We start from the raw sequence: 19418 nt of genomic DNA, 5'->3' as shown, positions 1-19418 counted from the left end.
GACATGGAAAAGAGCGGGGCTAACGTGTCATCTTATCTTGAAAATGGCATTGTGTTCTTCGTGTACACAAGGCTGGAAGGTGGAAGAAACGCAGGAGTGCTTTTCAAACATGGGCACGCAATGACCACTCTTGCCTACATAGACACAGGGCAGGGAGGGCAGCAGGGGCAGCCAGACAGGACAGCAAGTCCTGGGCACTCACTTCAGTATCTGAGGATTCAGAAACAGAAGAATATCATGGATGAATTTCAATATAAATGATTTCAAGATCACCACATAGAAAGTTTTGAAGAGGGCCTTGATCAGCCAGGATTTGGGATAGTCTTTTGTGGTTTCAGACTTCTTTTTCTTCTTCTTTTTAGCTTCTTCCTAGGTACAAAACCAAAGACAACCATGTCCACAAAATTGTGCGGTGTAAGCCTCATAAGACCATGCTCTGAACGGCTCCAGGCTCCAGCAGGGCCTAGGAGCCCCCCACCACCACCCCCCTACCCCTCCCCGCCCTCTGTGGACAGTTGAAATCTCTCTTCACCTTCTTATTGCTGCCCACCTTCCGGCCTCTTTCTCTCCCACCTAACTCATACCATAATAGCCTTTGGGTTGAAAAGCAGACAACCAAACCAGAGAGAACACATCACAAAGATAAGCCCAGACAGACACTGGGAATCCCCATACTCAGGAGGCTAAAGTAGAAGGATTACGGATTATTAATTTGAGGCCAGCCTGAGCTACACAGTGAGTTTAAGCCCAGCCTTAACTCCATAAAAAGACTATTTCAAAAACTCAAGGTCTGAAGTTGTAGCTCAGTATGTAACAGGGCCCCAGACCTTAGCACAACTGTCTCTATGATGGAAATACCATACAGTCCCTAAAACTCAGTGTGCATGCAGTACCACCTGCCAAAACAGAAACAAAGACCTAATTCATCCAAGTCCATAGTTCTGGGAAAGTCTCTAAAATGTACATTTTAGCCTTTGTAGTTCCACTTCTGGCTAACTGTTCTTGTTAACTGAAGTATGTCAACCCAGAACATGGTTTTTGTGCTTAAAAGCTCACCCTGAGGAAGGCTCAGTGCTACAATGGGATCACGATATTTAGATAGATATGTAGAGAGAGATTCATACTCTAGAGAACCCTAAGTAAAACCAAGTCCCACTCTCAGGGTCTTAGAATGTGCCCTTCTTTGGAAATAGGATCTGTGTGAGCAAACTGGTCCTTAGACTGTAATCCAGCATGGCTGGTGTCCTTATAAGAGGAAAAGAGACAGGGATAAGATGGCTATGTGACAAAATTGAGACAGTGAATGGGATGATGCACCCACTAGCCAAGGAATGCTTAGGATTTCTAGCCTAAAACAGAAGTAGGAAAGGCAGAAATCATTCTTCCCTCCATGTTTCAGGGAGAAAATGACCCTCCGGTGACCTCAACTCAGATGACTAGCTTCCAGTGCGTGGGGATGATACATTTCCCCCCTCCTCTTCCCACTCCGACACAGCACCTTCCTCTTTCTCAGTGTGTCTGTGGTCCTGGGAATCAGAGCCAGGGTCATCAACGTGTGAACCAGCACTCCATTTTCCTTCCTCCTCTCCTCTGCCCCCCAGTCCTTCCCTTCCTCTCACCATCCTACCCCAGCTGTTCTCAAACTCCTGATGCTCCTGCTGGGCGTCCTGAGTCATCACTGTGCCATGCTTGTTTTTAGTTTATTAATCGCATTTATTTCCCTCAGCATATTGATTGTCTTATTGCTTTTTTCCCTGGTTCTCTAAAGATGAGCTTTCTATCAGACTTGTTTGTTGTACCCATTACCCCAAATAGACACACATCTGTGCTCAGTAAATATGTTTGAGTAAATGAGACAACATGTTAGCTACTAATGCTGACTTCTAACAGAGCAGTTTCTAGTAATGATTTTGTGTGTGTATGTGGTGTGTGTGTGTGTGTGTGTGTGTGTGTGTGTGTGTGTGTGTGTGTGTGGAGAGAGAGAGAGAGAGAGAGAGAGAGAGAGAGAGAGAGAGAGAGAGAGAGAATGTTTGTGTGTGGGAGTACAGGTTGTAGGTGTACCAAAGTGTACACCTGGGTGTCAGGACAACCTTCATGTGTTGGTCTTGGCCTTGGCCTTACCTTGTTTGAGACAGGGTCCCTTCCCTGCTGCTTAAATCTGGCTGGCTGGCCTGAGAGTTTCTGCATATTTTCCTGTCTCCACTCCCCATTTCCTGTAGGCACCCAGAACTGCAGATGCACGTTCTACTGTGTCCAGCTTTTATGTAGGTTTTAGGTCTTCAAAGTCAGACCCCCAGGCTCACGTGGAAAGTGCTCTTACCCACTGGGCCATCCATCTCCCTAGCCCTAGTAATGTTATTGTTATTATTATTATTATTTTCATTGTTATACTGTGAAAATTTTCAAATATATGCCAAAGGAGAAACAACAGTCTATTATACATCCACACATCCATCACTCAGGCATTATGAGAACTGTGCACATCACTAATATAAAGTGCAGTGAAAAGTATAGAATAGTATGAAAATGTGAAAAAATGTCAGAAATGACACTGCTTCTTGCCTGAGGCATACAGCACATTCACACAGACACTTGTGTTAAAGTTACCAGGACAAGAACATCTTGGCTTTGACTCTGGTTCTTGTCCAAACTGTGCAGTGTGGCATCAGGGCTCCGCTGGGACTTCTTCTGCCGCCGCCTCTGAAGAGCCTGCTTGGCTTTCTGCAGGTCCTTTGTCATGAACACTTCAAACTTGCTTATGACTGACTTTGTTTGAAGCCCTTCATCCACATCCAAGATATCTTCTAGTGTCAACGGATGCTTGTAACCTTTCAGAACAGTGCTGGAACAAGAATGACCCACAGGCTGAGACCCTATGTGCTGTATCAGCCCGCCTCTATCAGAACCTGGCCTGCAGATCTGAGAGAGGGGGGTGACGTTTTGGACTTCTCTACTGTTCCGCTATCTCCATCTCCTGGCCCTTTAATCTAACAGAAGGGTGGAGAGGACACAGAGACAACAGAATGTGTTAGGAGAGAACATGGAAAAGAGAAGGGAAGAGGCCCTACTGGGTCAAAAGTCAAAGGTGTCACCTCCTCCTGCTCTCGCTCCTTCTCTCTACACTCTGGCATCTCCTTGAGGGACCTCCCTGATGCCCTTAGGAAATTTAGCCAATCTCAAGCTGCCTTCATACTGTATTTCTAGATTGTGACTCTCCAACTCAGGGCTTGAGAACATGAGTGGAACATTAATTACATCTTTATTTGTAACAACTCATAGCTGAAATCCAGCCTTTTCTCCTAATCTGAGCAGAATATGGTGTCTTTGTTTCCAAGAGAAACCATAGATGCTTTCATGGCTAACCTAGACTCATCGCTACTTTCAAATTATGATCCTTATGAGATCTATCACTAGATGTTTAAATTCAATGAATTGATTTTAAAGTATATTCATTACTATATCACAAATGTGTCTTTTTATTTTAATTATGTGTATGTATCTGTATGAAAGTATGTGTGCATGTGTGCAGATGCCTGTACATGCTGGAGGCATGAGATCCTGCTGGAGCCGGAGTTACAGGTAGTAAGTGAGCCACTTGATATGAGTGCAGGGAACTGAATCCAGGTCCTCTGAAAGAATAGCAAGAATCTGAGCTGTTGGGCCATCTCTCCACCCCCACAAACTTGCTTTTTAAATATTCTATGTTTATAGTCAGTGTCCAATGTACATAAAACATTTATGGACCTCACCAGCCTTTCAGAGGGTCTACAAACTACAAAGACCAAAGATACCTGTTCTAGACCCTCTGGTAGCACAGGTTGCTGCGTTTTCCTTTCCCAGCAAGTCTGTACCACACCACCTGCCTCCACCTCCCCCCTTTCCTGTCTTGCTGTCTCCTTCTGTGTTTCCCATGGAACTCTCAGGCTACCAAAAATGATTACCTCCCAGTTTCTCCTCCTTATCCTAATCAACCCAACGAAGGGGCTGAACTAACCTAAACTCTCTAAGAGAAGAAAAATGGAGGCCACAGGAGGCCCTTTTAAAAAACTGAGTTTTTCTTCACTTTCAGAGAATTGAGCATATAAAGATACAGATAACCCATAATCCAGGCACTGCCTACCTGTCAAACCAACTAAACGTAATGCTACTCAGAAATGAAGCCGTGGATGATGGATTCTGAAAAATATAAAACGTTGAAAAGTGAATCAATTGGAAATAGGAACTCTATGGGGCTCTAAAATCAGAAACTGCTTTTCTAGACATGGCTTTAGAGTCTAGCTGTTATGCTGATGTTGGTTGGTCAGCATGCATTTGGAGGCTTGAAAGACCAGATTTTCTGGCATAGATATGTGAGTTAGCTGTCTGCGTGGAACATTTCCAGATGAACATGGAATTCGGTGTTTCCACATACTTAGCATTTTGTTTCTTCATATATAGAAAACATTCTATACTACTTTCTAAAATTTAGGACCAATCGTGTTTCAAGTTTTGAAGATTTTTCATTTTGAAAAATCTTTTTGAAAGCTTCAAACTTGGGGAATTTTGGATATTAGACTTTTGGATCAGTGATATTCAATCTGTCCCTTATTGTGGGCTCATGAGAACTCCATGAAACTCAGACATCTCCAAACTACTTATGCTCGGGTATCCTCCAGTTAAATAATATATGAAATGAATATAGTTATCTCACGTGTGATAAGTCACTTGGTTCTGAAAAGGCTGAGAGGATAAGGATGACGATCTGGAACCCATAGGAGATGAAGAACAGGCAGGAGTAGGCCATGTTAGACTTGCTGTCCTAAGGGTAGGAGGAAAAAAATGAGTTGTTTTTTTTTTAAATCACAGTCTAACAATCCATGTGCACCAGTGCTTATGATTAAACTCTTTGAGACAATTCTATCCTGGAACTCAGATTACCTGAGGCCATTTTCTTTGACTCAGAAGCTGCCCAGAAGTTCCTTATCGTCACCTCCCTTTCTCCTTACCTGCAGGAGTGCTCGTATCAGAGTCTGAAATTGGAATGTTCCACAGAATACTGAGAGAATCCAGAACAGGGACAGGAACCACGAGTTCTTCTGTATGCACCACAGCCTGCTGTGCTGGATCACCAGAACCAGGAGCTAGAGGGAAACGTGCACGGGACTCTGAAGCAGTGTCACCACCAAGGATAGAGGAGGAGGGTGTCAGGGAACACGGAAGAGGGGACCTGAGGCTAATTTAGCCAGGCAGAGGATACATGAATGTCAGATTTACATTTCTTCCTTGATGCTATTGGACCCTCTTTCTAGTGCTTCATCTCTACACGCTGGTGAGAAGTTAGCGAGAAAGCAGAGTGTTACAACTGAACTTCAGTGCAGTTACTTTAAGAGTTATGAAAACCTTTTCAGGACACCAGGAAACTGGCAACAGGCAGTAGTCAGGCTGAGGAGGCAGATTCTGGTGAATAGGTACTGGTCGACTATATCTTGATTCTGTAATATTGGTCTAAGAAACTCACTTTCCTTTAAAATCCCTAAGCCTTGCCTGTATCATTTCACACAAACATGTTGGTTCCTATACCTAGTACTGTGCTAGCAAACTACTGCTCTGGAGGGAAAGAAACCATGATCTGTAGCAACGGTCTATGGTCCTGGTGTAAAGAGTGCTGCTGTGGTAGACTTGATTTCCAAATGAAGAGTTGGGGGGGGGGTGTCAACCCAGTCAGCGCTGTATTAGCCAGCTCCAGAACACCACTGTCTGCGCAGTGATCACAGGATTCCTGGGGAGAACTGCCAGATCACGTTCCTGAATGAAGGCAGGGCAAGGGGACTCCACGGCTGTACTGAACACAGAAAAATCTAAGCTTCTCAGTTTTTGAGAAAGTTTGTCAATCCAAATAGCTTTGTGTCAGTTTCTTCTTTTAATATGATAGCAACTATTCAATAGTTTCTTTTAAATACTATGTGCTCCTCTCTCCAAATAAAATATGCCTGCCGGAGAGATAGTAGTTTCCTTCTTTCTTTTCTTTTCCTTCTCTCTGTTTTGAGATAGGCTGGCTTGGAACACACCGCCGGCTGGGATTGCAGGAGTGTATCACCTGGTTTAGCGGTTTCTGTTATCAAACTTATATACAGCTTTAGACTCAGTGATTTCATCTGTGGTCCTTAGATGGCAAGAAATGTGGGAGTAAAATTGGAGAAGGTTCTATAGATTGGAATTCAAAACAAGAAGAAGTTTGTTTCACTCCTTTAAAATTAAGCAATATTTCTCTGTAAATTCTTGTAACAGACAGGTGAAAGTGGACTTAATTCAATACCAAAGAGTACATTTCAGCTGTTTCCGGGTTAAGAGAAGATAAACAGGGTGGAAGTGGTCCTGGATCTTACCCATGTGCATATGTAGAGGATTGGATTAGTATATCTAACAGGAGGAATTGTGGCTTGTCCAGAATCTTCTGTGAGTGCAAGAGCCAGGTCTATGGCTGCTACAATGAGAAGAAACAGGACGAGCACCTGAGGAGAGACAAGACGCGTTACTGTTGAGGCTCTGGGAACTTCATGCAATGGAACGGTTTGTAGTGATGGACAAGAGTACACAGTGATTCAAATAACACACTAAATAAATATTTCTAGTGTAACTACCCATACATAATTCAAGTAGGAACCACATTAAAAGTATGCCACAATAACTGTAACCCCAGCACATGGGAAGTTGAGGAAGAAAGATCATGAGTTCAAAGCCAGACTGGGCTAGGTAGTGAGGACATGTTTTAAAACAAAAGAAGCCATGATAAGTATTATGATGTGATGATTTTTTAAATGTGTCAATGATTATTGTTGTTAGTACTCCTTTCTTCACAACAGATGGCTCACGACTATTAAAAAAGGCAGCTCCAGTTCCATTGGATTTGATGCCCTCATCTGGCCTCCGCAGATACCTGCAGTTGTGTGCAGAGACACTTGTACACATTTTAAAAAGTCTTAAGAAAGCAAGTGGTAAAAGTCACAGAAAGCCACACAGCTGTTCTGTCTTGGTTTCCCTCTGTCTTGGCATTCCCAGGGCAATAGTTCTCAAGAAGCCTGCTCGCCCTGTCATGAAGATGTTCAAAGTGCTCCAGGGAAAGGTCCACTTGATTAGGAAATGAGACTGCTTTGTAACAGCCAGTGAGAAACTGAGGACTTCTGCTAACACTCAAGTGGATGAACATCTTAGAAGCAGATCCTCTGGCCAAGAACCTCATGAGGGACCTTAAAATAGAGTCAAGCAAGTGGCTCATAAATTCCTGATCCATAGAAAATATAAGGTAAAAATGTTTATTCTTGGGAGGAATGTGTTCAACATACAATACTTTTTTATTTAAAAAATAGAAGACAAATATATATGTCAAAGAAAAATGGAGCGAGAGCTGGGGAGAGAGCTCAGTCAGTAATGTTCTTGCTACCCATTCATGAGGACCTGAGTTTGATACTCAGTAGTCATGAAGAAAAGCTAGGCATAGGGCATGGGCAGTCATGGCGGTGCACACCTTTAATCCCAGCACTAAGGAGGCAGAGGCAGGCGGATCTCTGTGAGTTCGAGGCCAGCCTGGTTTACATAGTGAGTTCCAGGACAGCCAGGAATTCATAATGAGACCCTGTCTAAAAAAAACAAAAAAAAAAAAACAAAAAAAAAAAAAACGCTTGATATTACACACTTGTAATCTCAGCTCTGAGAAGGCAGAAACAGGAGGATCCTGGGGCTTTTCAGACAGCCAGCTTAGCCCAGTTGGTAAGCCCCAGGTCCCAGTGAGAGACTGTTTCTGAAAGAAAAGAAACAAGGTGGACAGCTCAAGGAACACCACTAGAGGTTGACCTCTGACCTCCACACGCACACTCATACATGCTTATGTGTGCACGCGCGCACGCACCCTATTCTCTAAGCTCTTAATCTGGGAGGTCACTTGCTGCACAGAAACAGAAAGTTATGTACTAAGTATGAAAGGAGAATTCAAACCTAGAAGGACCCTGTAATCTCAGCACTCAGAAACTGAGGAAGGAAGACCGAGTCAGGGCAGCCTAGGCTACAGAGTGAGTACCAGATTCCATCTTTAAAAAACCCATTTCAACATTGCAACCTTTCTGACACTCTTGCCTTTGGTCACGGTCCTTTGGTCTTGGCCTCACAAAACCTTTGAAGTTAATGTTGCAAAAGACTGCAATTACTTCATCTCAGGTGCCCTCACGCCCCACCCAGTGTTTTTGTCCATGAGCTCCTAAAACATTATTCACACTGTCCTAAAGACCCACCCAGCACCGATGGGGGTTACTGCTTGTTTTGAGAAGTTATACGAGTGTCTCCGTCTCCAAACAAGGACCTTTTCTACTCTCATACCCCCTCCTTCCACGTCCCTTTCTGCTCCCACCGCCCACAAATACAGGAAAAAGTGAACTGTGGCCTTAGCTTTGACCATGAAGTGTCTGTGTATACGATGTGTATTTATACAAATGATCCAGATGCATGCATCATCACTCTCTGCTTTGTGACTGTAGATTTGCTGTGACCAGCAGCCTGACGCTCCTGAGACCAGGAGTTCCCTGCCATGGTCAATTTTACCCTTGAAAACAAAATACACTCTTTCTTCCTTAAGTTACTTTTTCAGGCTATTTTATGGAAACAATAGTAAATGTAACTAAGACATCAGCAGGTCAGGTATGCTTTAGAAGAAAAAAACCAAACTATTAATAGTGGCAGATACAGTAGCTCTTGTGAGATAAACTGGAAAGATGTGTCCCTGCCTAAGGCACTTTCTGTTTGTTTTAATAAAGAGCTGAATGACCAATATGTAGGCAGGAGAAAATAGGTGGGACTTCCAGGGAAAAAAAGGAACTCAAGGAGATGAGGCTCACCAAGACACCAGCAAGATGCAGACCAAGTTGGACATACAGAATGGAGGAAAGGTTGAAAAAAAAAAAAAGCCATGTAGCAGAACATAGGCTAACAAAAGCGGGTTAGTTTAAGTTATAAGAACTAGTTGGGGACTGGAGAGATGGCTCAGAGGTTAAGAGCACTGGCTGTTCTTCCAGAGGTCCTGAGTTCAATTCCCAGCAAGCACATGGTGGCTCACAACCATCTGTAATGAGATCTGGTGGCCTGCAGGCATACATAAATGGCAGAACACTATACATAATAAACAAATCTTAAAAAAAAAAAAGAACTAGTTGGGAACAAAACTAAGCTAAAGGCCAAGCTTTCATAATTAATAAGAAGTCCCCGTATCATTATTTGGGGGCTGGAGGCTGTCAGGAAAGTCTGGCTACAAATAGCAGAGAAACTAAAGCTTAAAATGCACCTTCAAAAGGCAGCATTGAATGTGAGCTGACCTCACTGCCGCTATGCTGGTGTTTCGGCCTGTCCTACAGCATCCACCTTACACCTCTTTTCTTCCAGCCTACAGTGTGGCCACAGCTGACAGATGCTAAATCCCATGGCTACATTGTGGGCCTGTAACCCCATCCCTGATGGTGGGGATGGAAGGGAGAAGCTGGAGGATTGGTGGGGACTTCTGGCTGCCAGTCTAGCTCCAGCTAGAGTTAGAGACCCTGTCTCAAGGGAGTGAGGTAAAGAGTCACAGAGCAGAGACCCCAACATACTCCTCTGGCCTCTGTACTTGCATACACATGTACATACACACTCACTTTCTCTTTCACCCACACAGAATTAATAAAAAGCAAAACATCACTTCATCTAACTAAAATGAAAAAGATGGACAGTAATAAGTCCTGATGAAAATTAGTATCATAAACACCCAACATTGCTAGTGGAACATAAAAGGGTATGGGTGCTTTGGAATTTTGTTAAGTTCCTCAAAAGATGACTCAGTAATTCTATTTCTAAGTATGTACCTAAGGAATTGGAAAGCTCTGTCCTCTAAAAAATCTAATAAATAAATGTTCCTAACAGTATCATTTAATATAGACAAAAGTGAAAACAACTCAAATGTCTATCAACTGATGAATGGGTTAAAAAATGTGGTCTAGCCATATAATATTTTTCAGTCGTAAGAATGATGTGTTGATGTACATTATAACATGGATACATCTTTAAAATGTTATGCTGTGTGAAAGAAGTCATCAACAGAAGGGCACACATTCTAAGTCACATAGGTATGTAATTACATTTCTATAGGAAATAGACAAATCAAGTACATTTAGAGACCAGAAGTAGGTTTGTTGTCGTCAGGGGCTCAGACAGGAGATCGCCAGCAAGAAGAAACCGCTTGAGTTTCTACTTGGAGGTGGTGAAAAGGTTCTAGAGTAGCTAGTAATAACGAATAGCAACCTTGTACTTACTATAATAAAAATAAATCTACAAAGAAGTGAAATACTAATTCATGCTGCAACATAGATAAACCTAAAAATACTTTGTTAAGTAAAATATTAGAGAGTAAAGACTATATATTATATAATTTTTTATACAGGAAATGTCCTGAGTAGAGAAATTCTATAAACAGCAAACAGGTTAGCAGTTACCAGGGGACGGGGGGGGGGGGGGGGGGGGGATGGGAATGAGGAGGAAGTGAAGAGTTACAGCTTGGGTTCAGGGTTGGTTTTAGAGTGATGAATCATCCTGGAATTAGACAGTAACAATGGTCATATAATTTTGGAAATATTCTAAAAGCCATCAAATTTCACACCTTAGTTAGTTTTATAGCCCATGAACTATAATCTCAGTAATATTTTTTAAATGATGCACAAAAGTTGCCTGACACCTTCATTAGCCTCTGGATACTGACTTGATGGTTTGCATGGAGATATTGCAGCCATCTTACAATCATACACTAGCTTAAGAGGTTTGATACACCGAGATTACAAGAAAACTGATAAAAACAATCAGCCATCTGTTGATGTTTCTGGACTTAATGACTAATTAAACAGAAATGCTGTGGTGAAAGCCCTAACTGATACAAATATATTCTTTGTAGTCTCCTCTGTTGGTCAGCTTTTCATCACCATGAATAAAATACCTAAGACAAACATCTTATACAATGAAAAGTTTATCTTAACTCATGGTTTCAGCTTGTGGTCACTTGGGCTGGTAGCAGCAGAGAACGTGCCATAGAAGCACCTGGTGGAAGAGGTTTGATCACATCGTGACAGCTAAGAAGCAAAGAGGAAAGCTAGGGAAGGACCAGCACCCCTGTTCTCCTTCAAGGGCATGTCTTTAAAGATCAGATCTCCTTACATTACCCCCAATGGTTCTGCCAACTCACAATAACACCACACGTTGATGACTCAGCCTTTAACACATGGGCCTTTGGGAGACACTCAAGATAAAAACTACCCCAGAAAGGACAGATAACAGGACACAAGGTAAATGTTTAACCGACATTCCATGTTCACAACTGGTTCTGTTATGCTAGCTGCTCCCTTCCTCCCACACGCCCACTCCATGGCTTAGATCCCACTGAACACGTCAATCACTAAAGCAAGCTGAGTGCTCTCTAAAGAACGTGAGTGCTGTCGTGGGGAGGCCTGGAACAGAGTGGGACTCCTGGTACCCAGATAAACTCATCTCACATCCTCTACATGGGGCAGACAGGCACAGCCTAGGCTGTTTCTCCCCCAGGGGAGCTGGTGAGGGGACCCAGACAGTTGTCAAGGGCTCAGAGCTCAATATCAGGCCTCCCATCAGGGAGAGGCCAGCTGTGGAGGTTAACACACAAAAAGAAGAGGTCTACCCAGCTGTCTGTGTTAACTTAGACTTTCACATATAAATGCAAATGAAGTTAGGAGATGCTAGGAAATTGTGGAAAACAATGGAAGCAAAGAAGACGGACAAGGTCATTAAACAGAACAACTGATTCTGGGGTCAGACAGAAAACAGCAAGTGCAGAGAATTTTAAAACTAATATTCTAAGACAGATTTGAGAAGACACTCTATCTTTTAAACAGGTGGCTTTTTAAGAAAAGATATATTTAGAAATTAAGAAAATTTCTTAACAATTGCTGAATATTAAAATAAAGATTCTTAGGACAACTGGAAGAAATCATTGAAAAAATCTCGTAGCATATAGAGGAAAAGAGAAAAAAGTATGAGTGTGTGTGTGTGTGTGTGTGTGTGTGTGTGTGTGTGTGTGTGAGAGAGAGAGAGAGAGAGAGAGAGAGAGAGAGAGAGAGAGAGAGAGAGAGAGAGAGAGAAATTGGGGAGGAAAATCCATCAGAGAATTCAACATCTATCTAAAAGAAACTCTGAAGACACAGAATTTCCAAGTTGGAAGGAAGGAAGTAAAAGAGTAATAGGAATTTCTCAGCGGTAAGAAAGCTGCGAGTCTTTAGGGTGAAAGACTCACTGAACAGGTAAAGATGTGTGAAGTCAGATTCATGAGATTTCAAAGAATAAAAAGCACCTAGCGAGGATCACAGGAATAAGAATTCTTAGTAACACAAGACTCTAAGGGAAAATATAGCAAACTCTTCAGAGCTGAACAAAAATGTGAAGCTAGAATTTCCTAAGCATATGTGCAGCACCTTAGAGATGCAAAGATTTAGAGATTTACGGCTGGCCTTTCTAAAAGCCTCATTTGACAATGAGGGATCTAAGAAATTTGAGAGCACGAATCATCCAATGTTTTCCAAAAGTGCATCAGGAGGTAGAATTTAAATTTAAGTATGAAGGTAACAAGTAGAAGAAATACTTGGGAAAAAAAATCCAAAATAAAAAGACCAGAAATGTGAGAAGAAACAGGACAGGACAGAGCTGGAAGACTTGACTAACTGAACCTTGGTGTTCAGCATGTGTGTGTGTGTGTGTATGTGTGTGTGTGTGTGTGTGTTGCATGCCCATGGGAAGATAGCAGCTCTGCCAGTTATTTCTTTCTCCCCAGGCCCTGCCACAGCACCATGTCCAATTCCTGGGCAGAAGTACATCGTTTATTACTTGATAGATGAAAAATATACATGTAAATACATCACTGGCAGATACAGATATAACCATCAAAATCATTATAACTGAGGCCTCTACAGAACAGGACTTCAAAGTAGGAGGATGAAGAAGAAATTTTTGCTTTTGATTTGTATATTTTTACCTCTTGAAAAAAAAGAATAGGGTTGGAGAGATGGCTCAGCGGTTAAGAGCACTGGCCGCAACTGATGGAGGCAAATGCAGAGATCCACAGCCAAACATCAGGCTGGCTCCGGGAGTCCACTCCAAGAGAGAGAAGAGGGATGCTATGAGCAAGGGGCATCAAGATCATGATGGGGAAGCCTACAGAGACCACCAAACCAAGCTAGTGGGAACTCATGAACTTTAGACCAACAGCTGTGGAGCCTCCACGGGACTGGACTAGGCCCTCTGCATAAGCAACACAGTTGTGTAGCTTGATCTGCTTAAGGGGCCCCTGGCTGTAGGATCAGGATCCATCCCTGGTGCATGAACTGGCTTTTGGGGGCCCATTACCTATGGTGGGACACCTCACAGAGCCTTGAGGCAGGGGGAGGGGCTTGGACATGCCTCTACTGAATGTATCAGATTCTGCTGACTCCCCATGGGAGGCCTTACCTTACTGTGGGAGGGAATGGGGAGTGGGGTGGGTTGGAGCAGGGAAGGCTGGTGGGGTGGGAGGAGGGAAGAGGGGTATCTGTGATAGGTATGTAAAATAAATTAAAAAAAATTCTTAATTAGAACAAAAAAGAATACTGACTGCTCTTCTAGAGGACCTGGGTTTAATTCCCAGCCCCCACATGGCAGCTTACAACTGTCTGTAACTCCCAGGATTCAATACCTCACACAGACATACATGCAGGCAAAACACCAATGTATACAAAATAAAAATAAATTTAAAAAAACATTAAAAGATAGATGATAATATATGACAGCATTAATCTGGAATGTATCAGAGTGATATAATTATCAATATATTTCATTTTCTTGCTGTTTTTCTGGAGTTCCCACACTTCCTACATTAACCACATATTCCTTCTTATCAAAGAAACATGCACACACTTCAGTTTGCAAAGGAAAACACATGGTGGTTTAATGGTTCACTAAATACCTAATATTTTTGTATCCTGATCTCTGATTTGTCAGAATTCAGACAAGGACAGACTTTAAAACTTTCTAAAACTCAACTTCCTTTTTTGTTATTGTCTATTTTTGAGATTATAATTTAATTACAATGTTTTTCCCTTCCCTTTCTTCCCTCTAAACTCTCCCATATACCGTTCTCAACTCTTCTTCAAAGTCAAGGCCTCTTTTTCCATTAATTACTATTGTGTGCATATATGTATCTGTATATACATTTATATTCCTAAACATAACCTGTTGAGTCCATATAATATTACTTGTATGTATGTAAGATGCAACTTTCTATAAAGCAATGTATCTCATTGGTATTAAAGAAGAGAATATTATTCACTCTTATTTAATACAGCTCCCAAGGCAAGATCCACTTTTTCTCAGTGCTTTATGAATGATGAGGCACTCCAGCTAAATCTACCGATTACTAAGGATGTCTACGTCTACTGCTTCATGAACAGATGGAACATCTCATTTCAGTGTCGACACTGTCAGGGATTACATCCCCCTGAAGTCCTGTCTATTATGAGTTAGCCATTTTTACTAGATTTTTTTTTCTGTTTACTTAGCTAAACCCTCCCCCCCCCCTTGGAATAACTCCATTCTCTTATCTTGGTCTTGCTTGCTGGAACCTTTCATGACAAGTTGGGCAATGTTTTTAGTTTATACTTCTGTAATTATCCCCATATCTTACTGGTTCAAACCCGTTTGTTTTTGCTGTACCTCTGGATCCAACTCAGCATTTCCACAGCTATTACTGTTTGTTTTAAAATTCAGTTTGCTCTTCACTGAAGTGAATCTTTAAACAAACCAACCCAGGGAGTCAGCAGGTCTCATGTTGCTCAAGGGGACTGACTAAGTCCAAATGAGATAGCACCAGGCAGACTGACTAAGGCCAGGTGAGATAGCACCACACTAGTGACTAAACAGCTAGAGCAGCACCAACTCAGGAAGTCAAAGAACAAAACAGTCCAAAGGCGGGGAGAAGAGAGGCTGAGAAGAAAAGCAAGTTGAAGTCAGAAGGCAGATTTTCACAGAAAACGTGAATTCTTACTTTAGGATGAGAGGAGGAACCAATTCCGACGTTTTTAAGAAGTTAAAGCTATGCCTGCCACCCTTGGAATAGGGACCAAAACCAGAATACAAATTTTAAATGGGTCTCCAGAGACTGGATTAAGACGGATGGGTAGACTAGGAGAGTGTGTGTTTTCTCTGTAGAGATGTGCACATTCGAGTTAAACAGAATGTTTAAACAGAGTATGAATCCAGCTTCCTTTGCCTTTAAGCCCCAGGCTCCAATAGGCCACAGGCATAGAAGTTCACTAAACAAGGGAGTCTAATTCGCTTTCCTAAAATCCTCTTTGGAAATGAGGACAGACAGAAGACAGAGAAGAGAAGCTGTCAAAGAAGGAGCCGGTAGATTTTCTAGGAAACTTCACAGCCTCACAAGCCACTCACTGAGTTGGCTGCTGGAGCAGGCTGATCTCCTTCTCTCCTTCCTCCCGGGATCTCTGTAGAGCCTATGTCCCTCCCATTACTCTGTGCCCTGACTTGTCACCATGCATACTAGCCCGCTTTTTCCCACCATGCCTGGTCATCCTGACTAGGGAACTACTTGAGAAAAATGTAAAAACCCATGTCAGATCTAAGTTTTGGGAAATAAGTGATTGTTAGATGGGTGTAAAAGATACATTATACAGTTCATCTGCATCTCATGTTAGGTGCCAACTGAACTACAGCCCCCTGGTTTATCAGAGCAGCATAAAGATGGGTGACCCATTGTTCACGTCTCAAATGCATGGAGGATGAGGCATAGATGGAACTCCAGCGTGGCTCGGCTAGAAACAGTATTTATTACCCAGCAAACTGTTCAGAGACTGGACAAAGACACTACCCCCCCTCCTCAAAATGCCTCACCTGAACACCAAGGAAATGGAGTTTGAAAATAGTGGAGCTATTGTACCTGCTTAGCAAGGTAGAATTTACTTAGAGATGACCTCTTGGTTCTGGATCTGTAGACACTGAAAAGCTGCCAAGGAGCCAAGAGCCAAAGAAAGCCCAGGGGAATCCACACGAGGACAGTTTGTTCAAAACAAAGTGGCAGGTCTGCATCCGGTCTGTCCAGTAATGAGGAATTCTGGGGGACCGAAAGGAAAAAACTGTATTCATAGTTTTAAAAAGATGTCCATCCTCTCAGCGTTCTCCACATGCTTCCTAACAACTGGAATTCAACTCCGTGTCTACAGCAAGCTTTACCTTTTAACTACCTGTATTTTTGTGCTCATCATTTAATATAATATGCTACATTAATACAAAGTCACCATTTAATAACATTTAGGGCCTTTTCTGGCAATCCCACCTCTAAAAATGTACCTTCATGCAGTTTTAAGTGATTTCTACACTTACTAGTCCATGTAAAACTTGTTAAAATATTTAGCGAAGTATAGGAAGAAGAAAGACTATTCCTCTATGCAAAGGGGAGAAGAGTTTCCCAGGTGTAAGAGCATGTCACCTGGTGGCAGATAATCTAAGCTGCAGGTGGCAGACAGACAGGACATTTAGTCGTACTATGACATAGGCTATGATGGCTGAGAAGGCTTCTATCAAAGCCAAGGGGACCTGGGACATTTTGGTGCAGGAGTGACAGTGCACTCTTGGACAGGAAGCATGTTTTATACTCTGCATGTAATAAATGAAAGAGTCTTTGGGGATGGAGTTGGGTGGAGGTCCCTGTATTAGAATCAGGAGAAGGTAGATTTCTCTTTTTCCATAAATTCTTTCAAACGGTTTTGTAGCTCTCTTGGTACTGATGCTTTAAAGGAAAGGTTAAAGAGCCTGCCAAGATGATTTGTTGACTAATTCTCAGAGGGGGTTCTCAAAAGATGGTTTGCTCCCTTCTGGTAGTCTTCATGTGCTGGCCATGGAGGCCTGGCGGCTTAAGTTCTTCCTTATACATTCAGGGTTGTCTGTAATATCATTCCTGCTCCTCTCATCACTATGGAAGGTCCCCAGACTTTAGAATTTAGAAAACTCACCTAACATATTTGAACATGGCGTTAAGGGTTTGCAGACAACACTTAGAATCTCACTCTGCAGCCACCAAGCCATTTGGCCATGTGCTCTGTCCTGGAAGCCCCAGCTCTCCATGGCTCTGCAATGTGCTGTCCTTATTTAATCCTCCCCCCTCCAAAACGCCGGGCCTTCTCCAGTGCTCCTTCCTTCTCTAAAGCCAGTGCTACGCACTTCTAATAGTTAGAAAATGATCCCGGGCCAGGGATGGTGGCACACACCTTTAAGCCCAGCACTCCAGAGGCAGGTGGATTCTCTGTGAGTTCAAGGCCAACCTGGTCTACATAGAGCACTCCAGGCTAGCCAGAGCCACATAGAGAGACCTTGTCTCAAAAAAGACAAAAGTTATTTCAATGCTCATAATGCCCAAATTTATGATTCTGGCCTCAATTCATAGTCTATAACCTCAGCTGACAGCACCCCTAGAACACATAATTATCATCTCAATCAACATCAGTACATTCCAAAAGGGCCCAGACATGCACCTTCTCCTTTTCCTCCTACCCTGCAAACAAAAATGGAAATATAACAATTCCATTCCTAGCACTGAAGATACTGCATTGTTCACCATTTCTCTGATAGAAGGTGCTTCTGTAGCTAGACAGTTCAAGAAAATCACCTGCAAACGAACAGCTTAAGAATAAACTGTAATATCTTTCCCAGATGGTTCAATCATGTAGAGAAATTAGGATTTTTTTTCTTAAACTAAACTTTAGGCCAAATACACTTCTAAATTTACTGATTCATACTGATGCCCATGAGTTTGAGAAGAGGAAACGTGAGAATAAATGTAATTTCTCACCCAAAAAGTAGAGTTGCAGTACTCTTCCATAATGACTTCCAGAGCACTCCGGCAATGACGACTTTTCTGCGATTGTGTTGGTTCTTCTTTACCCTTTCCTGGAGGAAAGCAGATGTTAAGGGGCAATGCGCTTTTCCCATTCTCATGTCTCAATTAAAGGCAGGGCTCCTGACCTTTCATCCTAACCACTTAATAGTTAACTCTGCTGAAAGTCTGCTGATGTCATCCCAGTGGATAAACATGTGGCTGGGATGGCAGGTACATGGACAGGTACAGGGAGGCTTACCGGTTCCCCAAAGCCCCTGGAGTGGGGCCATCTACAGAAGGAACCAACCAAAGGTGTTAGTGCAGCTGGCAAGTCAGGAGCCCAGCATGCTGTCCTTCTCCTGGGTTTATGTTGTTGTCGTTTTGGCTCTTTTGGGGGGCCCACCACCCAGCTCCCAAATAAATCACACACGGAGGCTTATTCTTACTAATGAATGCCTGGCCTTAGCTTGGCTTAGTTTCTAGCCAGCATTCCTTATCTTATATTATCCCATCTGTCTTTTGCCTCTGGGCTTTTCCTGTTTTCCTAACTTCTGTAAATCTTACTCTTGCTCCCTGGCTTGCTGTGTAGCTGGGTGGCTGGCCCTTGGAGTCATCCTCTTCCTCTGGCTCCTTGATCTTAGATCTCCAATCCCTCTTCCCAGAGTTCTCCTTCTATTTATTCTCTCTGCCTGCCAATCCCGCCTATCCTTTCTCCTGCCTTGCTATTGACCAGCTCTTTATTAGACCATCAGGTGTTTTATACAGGCACAGTAACACAGCTTCACAGAGTTAAACAAATGCAATATGAACAAAAGTAACACCCCTTAAAATATTCTACTACAAGTTTAGTTACTTACAAAAAACGTCAACAGAGGGACAGACATCTCTACACGTGGAGCTTCACTTCTGTTTGAACTGTTAAGAATTCACAGAAATGTTAAATATACATTCCTCTGAATGTTCAAATAAGAACATATAATAAACATAAAATATGGTTTAAATAAGTTAACTTATTTGAAAAGGTCAAGATATATAAAAGAGCAAAAAGCATTATGAAACAAGACATATAATTTAGGCAATAAAATATTAATCTTAGCTGATAGGATTATAGGTAATTTTTCTTTTCTATTTGTTTGTATTTTTCCATAATTATTAAGTATTATTTGTGTAATAACATTTAAAAGTACATAACAAAATTTATCAACATGACCAGTTCTAAGTATGTACTTCAACAGTGCTAAGTGGACTCATGGTTAACCAATTTCTAGAACTTTTTACCTTGCAAAACCAAAATTCTATGCCAACTCTGTATTGTCCCCTCTCCATGTAAAGCACATGCTGTTTTGATGATAATAAAAACAAGTTAATATATTCCTTAATATATCTTGGTTTTTGTTTTGTTTTGGGGATAGTGTCTCACTGTGTAGCCTTGGCTGACCTGGAACTCACTCTGTAGCCCAGGCTGGCCTAGAACTCACAGAGATCTGCC

At 42.2% G+C, this 19418-nt stretch overlaps 1 protein-coding gene across 2 annotated transcripts in view; it reads right to left on the bottom strand.

Moving 5' to 3' along the window:
- Window positions 1-18582, bottom strand: part of Abcc2 (ATP binding cassette subfamily C member 2) — a 61092-nt gene extending 42510 nt beyond the window's left edge. The window contains exons 1-9 of one of the 2 annotated variants that reach the window (XM_042263944.2): window positions 18494-18582; window positions 17903-18000; window positions 15995-16168; window positions 6366-6491; window positions 4986-5120; window positions 4691-4798; window positions 4121-4176; window positions 2608-2842; window positions 203-369 (exon numbers count right to left, since the gene is read on the bottom strand). In XM_042263944.2, the coding sequence (XP_042119878.2) occupies window positions 203-369; window positions 2608-2842; window positions 4121-4176; window positions 4691-4798; window positions 4986-5120; window positions 6366-6491; window positions 15995-16168; window positions 17903-17932 (1031 nt within the window). In that variant the 5' untranslated portion in view covers window positions 17933-18000; window positions 18494-18582. Of the gene's footprint in view, window positions 1-202; window positions 370-2607; window positions 2843-4120; window positions 4177-4690; window positions 4799-4985; window positions 5121-6365; window positions 6492-15994; window positions 16169-17902; window positions 18001-18188; window positions 18266-18493 lie in introns of those variants that run through there. The other variant, XM_076563140.1, reaches the window with a different exon arrangement.
- Between the last annotated feature and the right edge of the window lie 836 nt (window positions 18583-19418).

Source organism: Peromyscus maniculatus, chromosome 1 (assembly GCF_049852395.1).
Source record: "Peromyscus maniculatus bairdii isolate BWxNUB_F1_BW_parent chromosome 1, HU_Pman_BW_mat_3.1, whole genome shotgun sequence".
In the NCBI taxonomy this organism is placed as follows: Eukaryota; Metazoa; Chordata; class Mammalia; order Rodentia; family Cricetidae; genus Peromyscus; species Peromyscus maniculatus.
The sequence above is the reverse complement of the archived record's forward strand: the minus strand, read 5'-3'. Positions and strand labels throughout refer to the sequence as shown.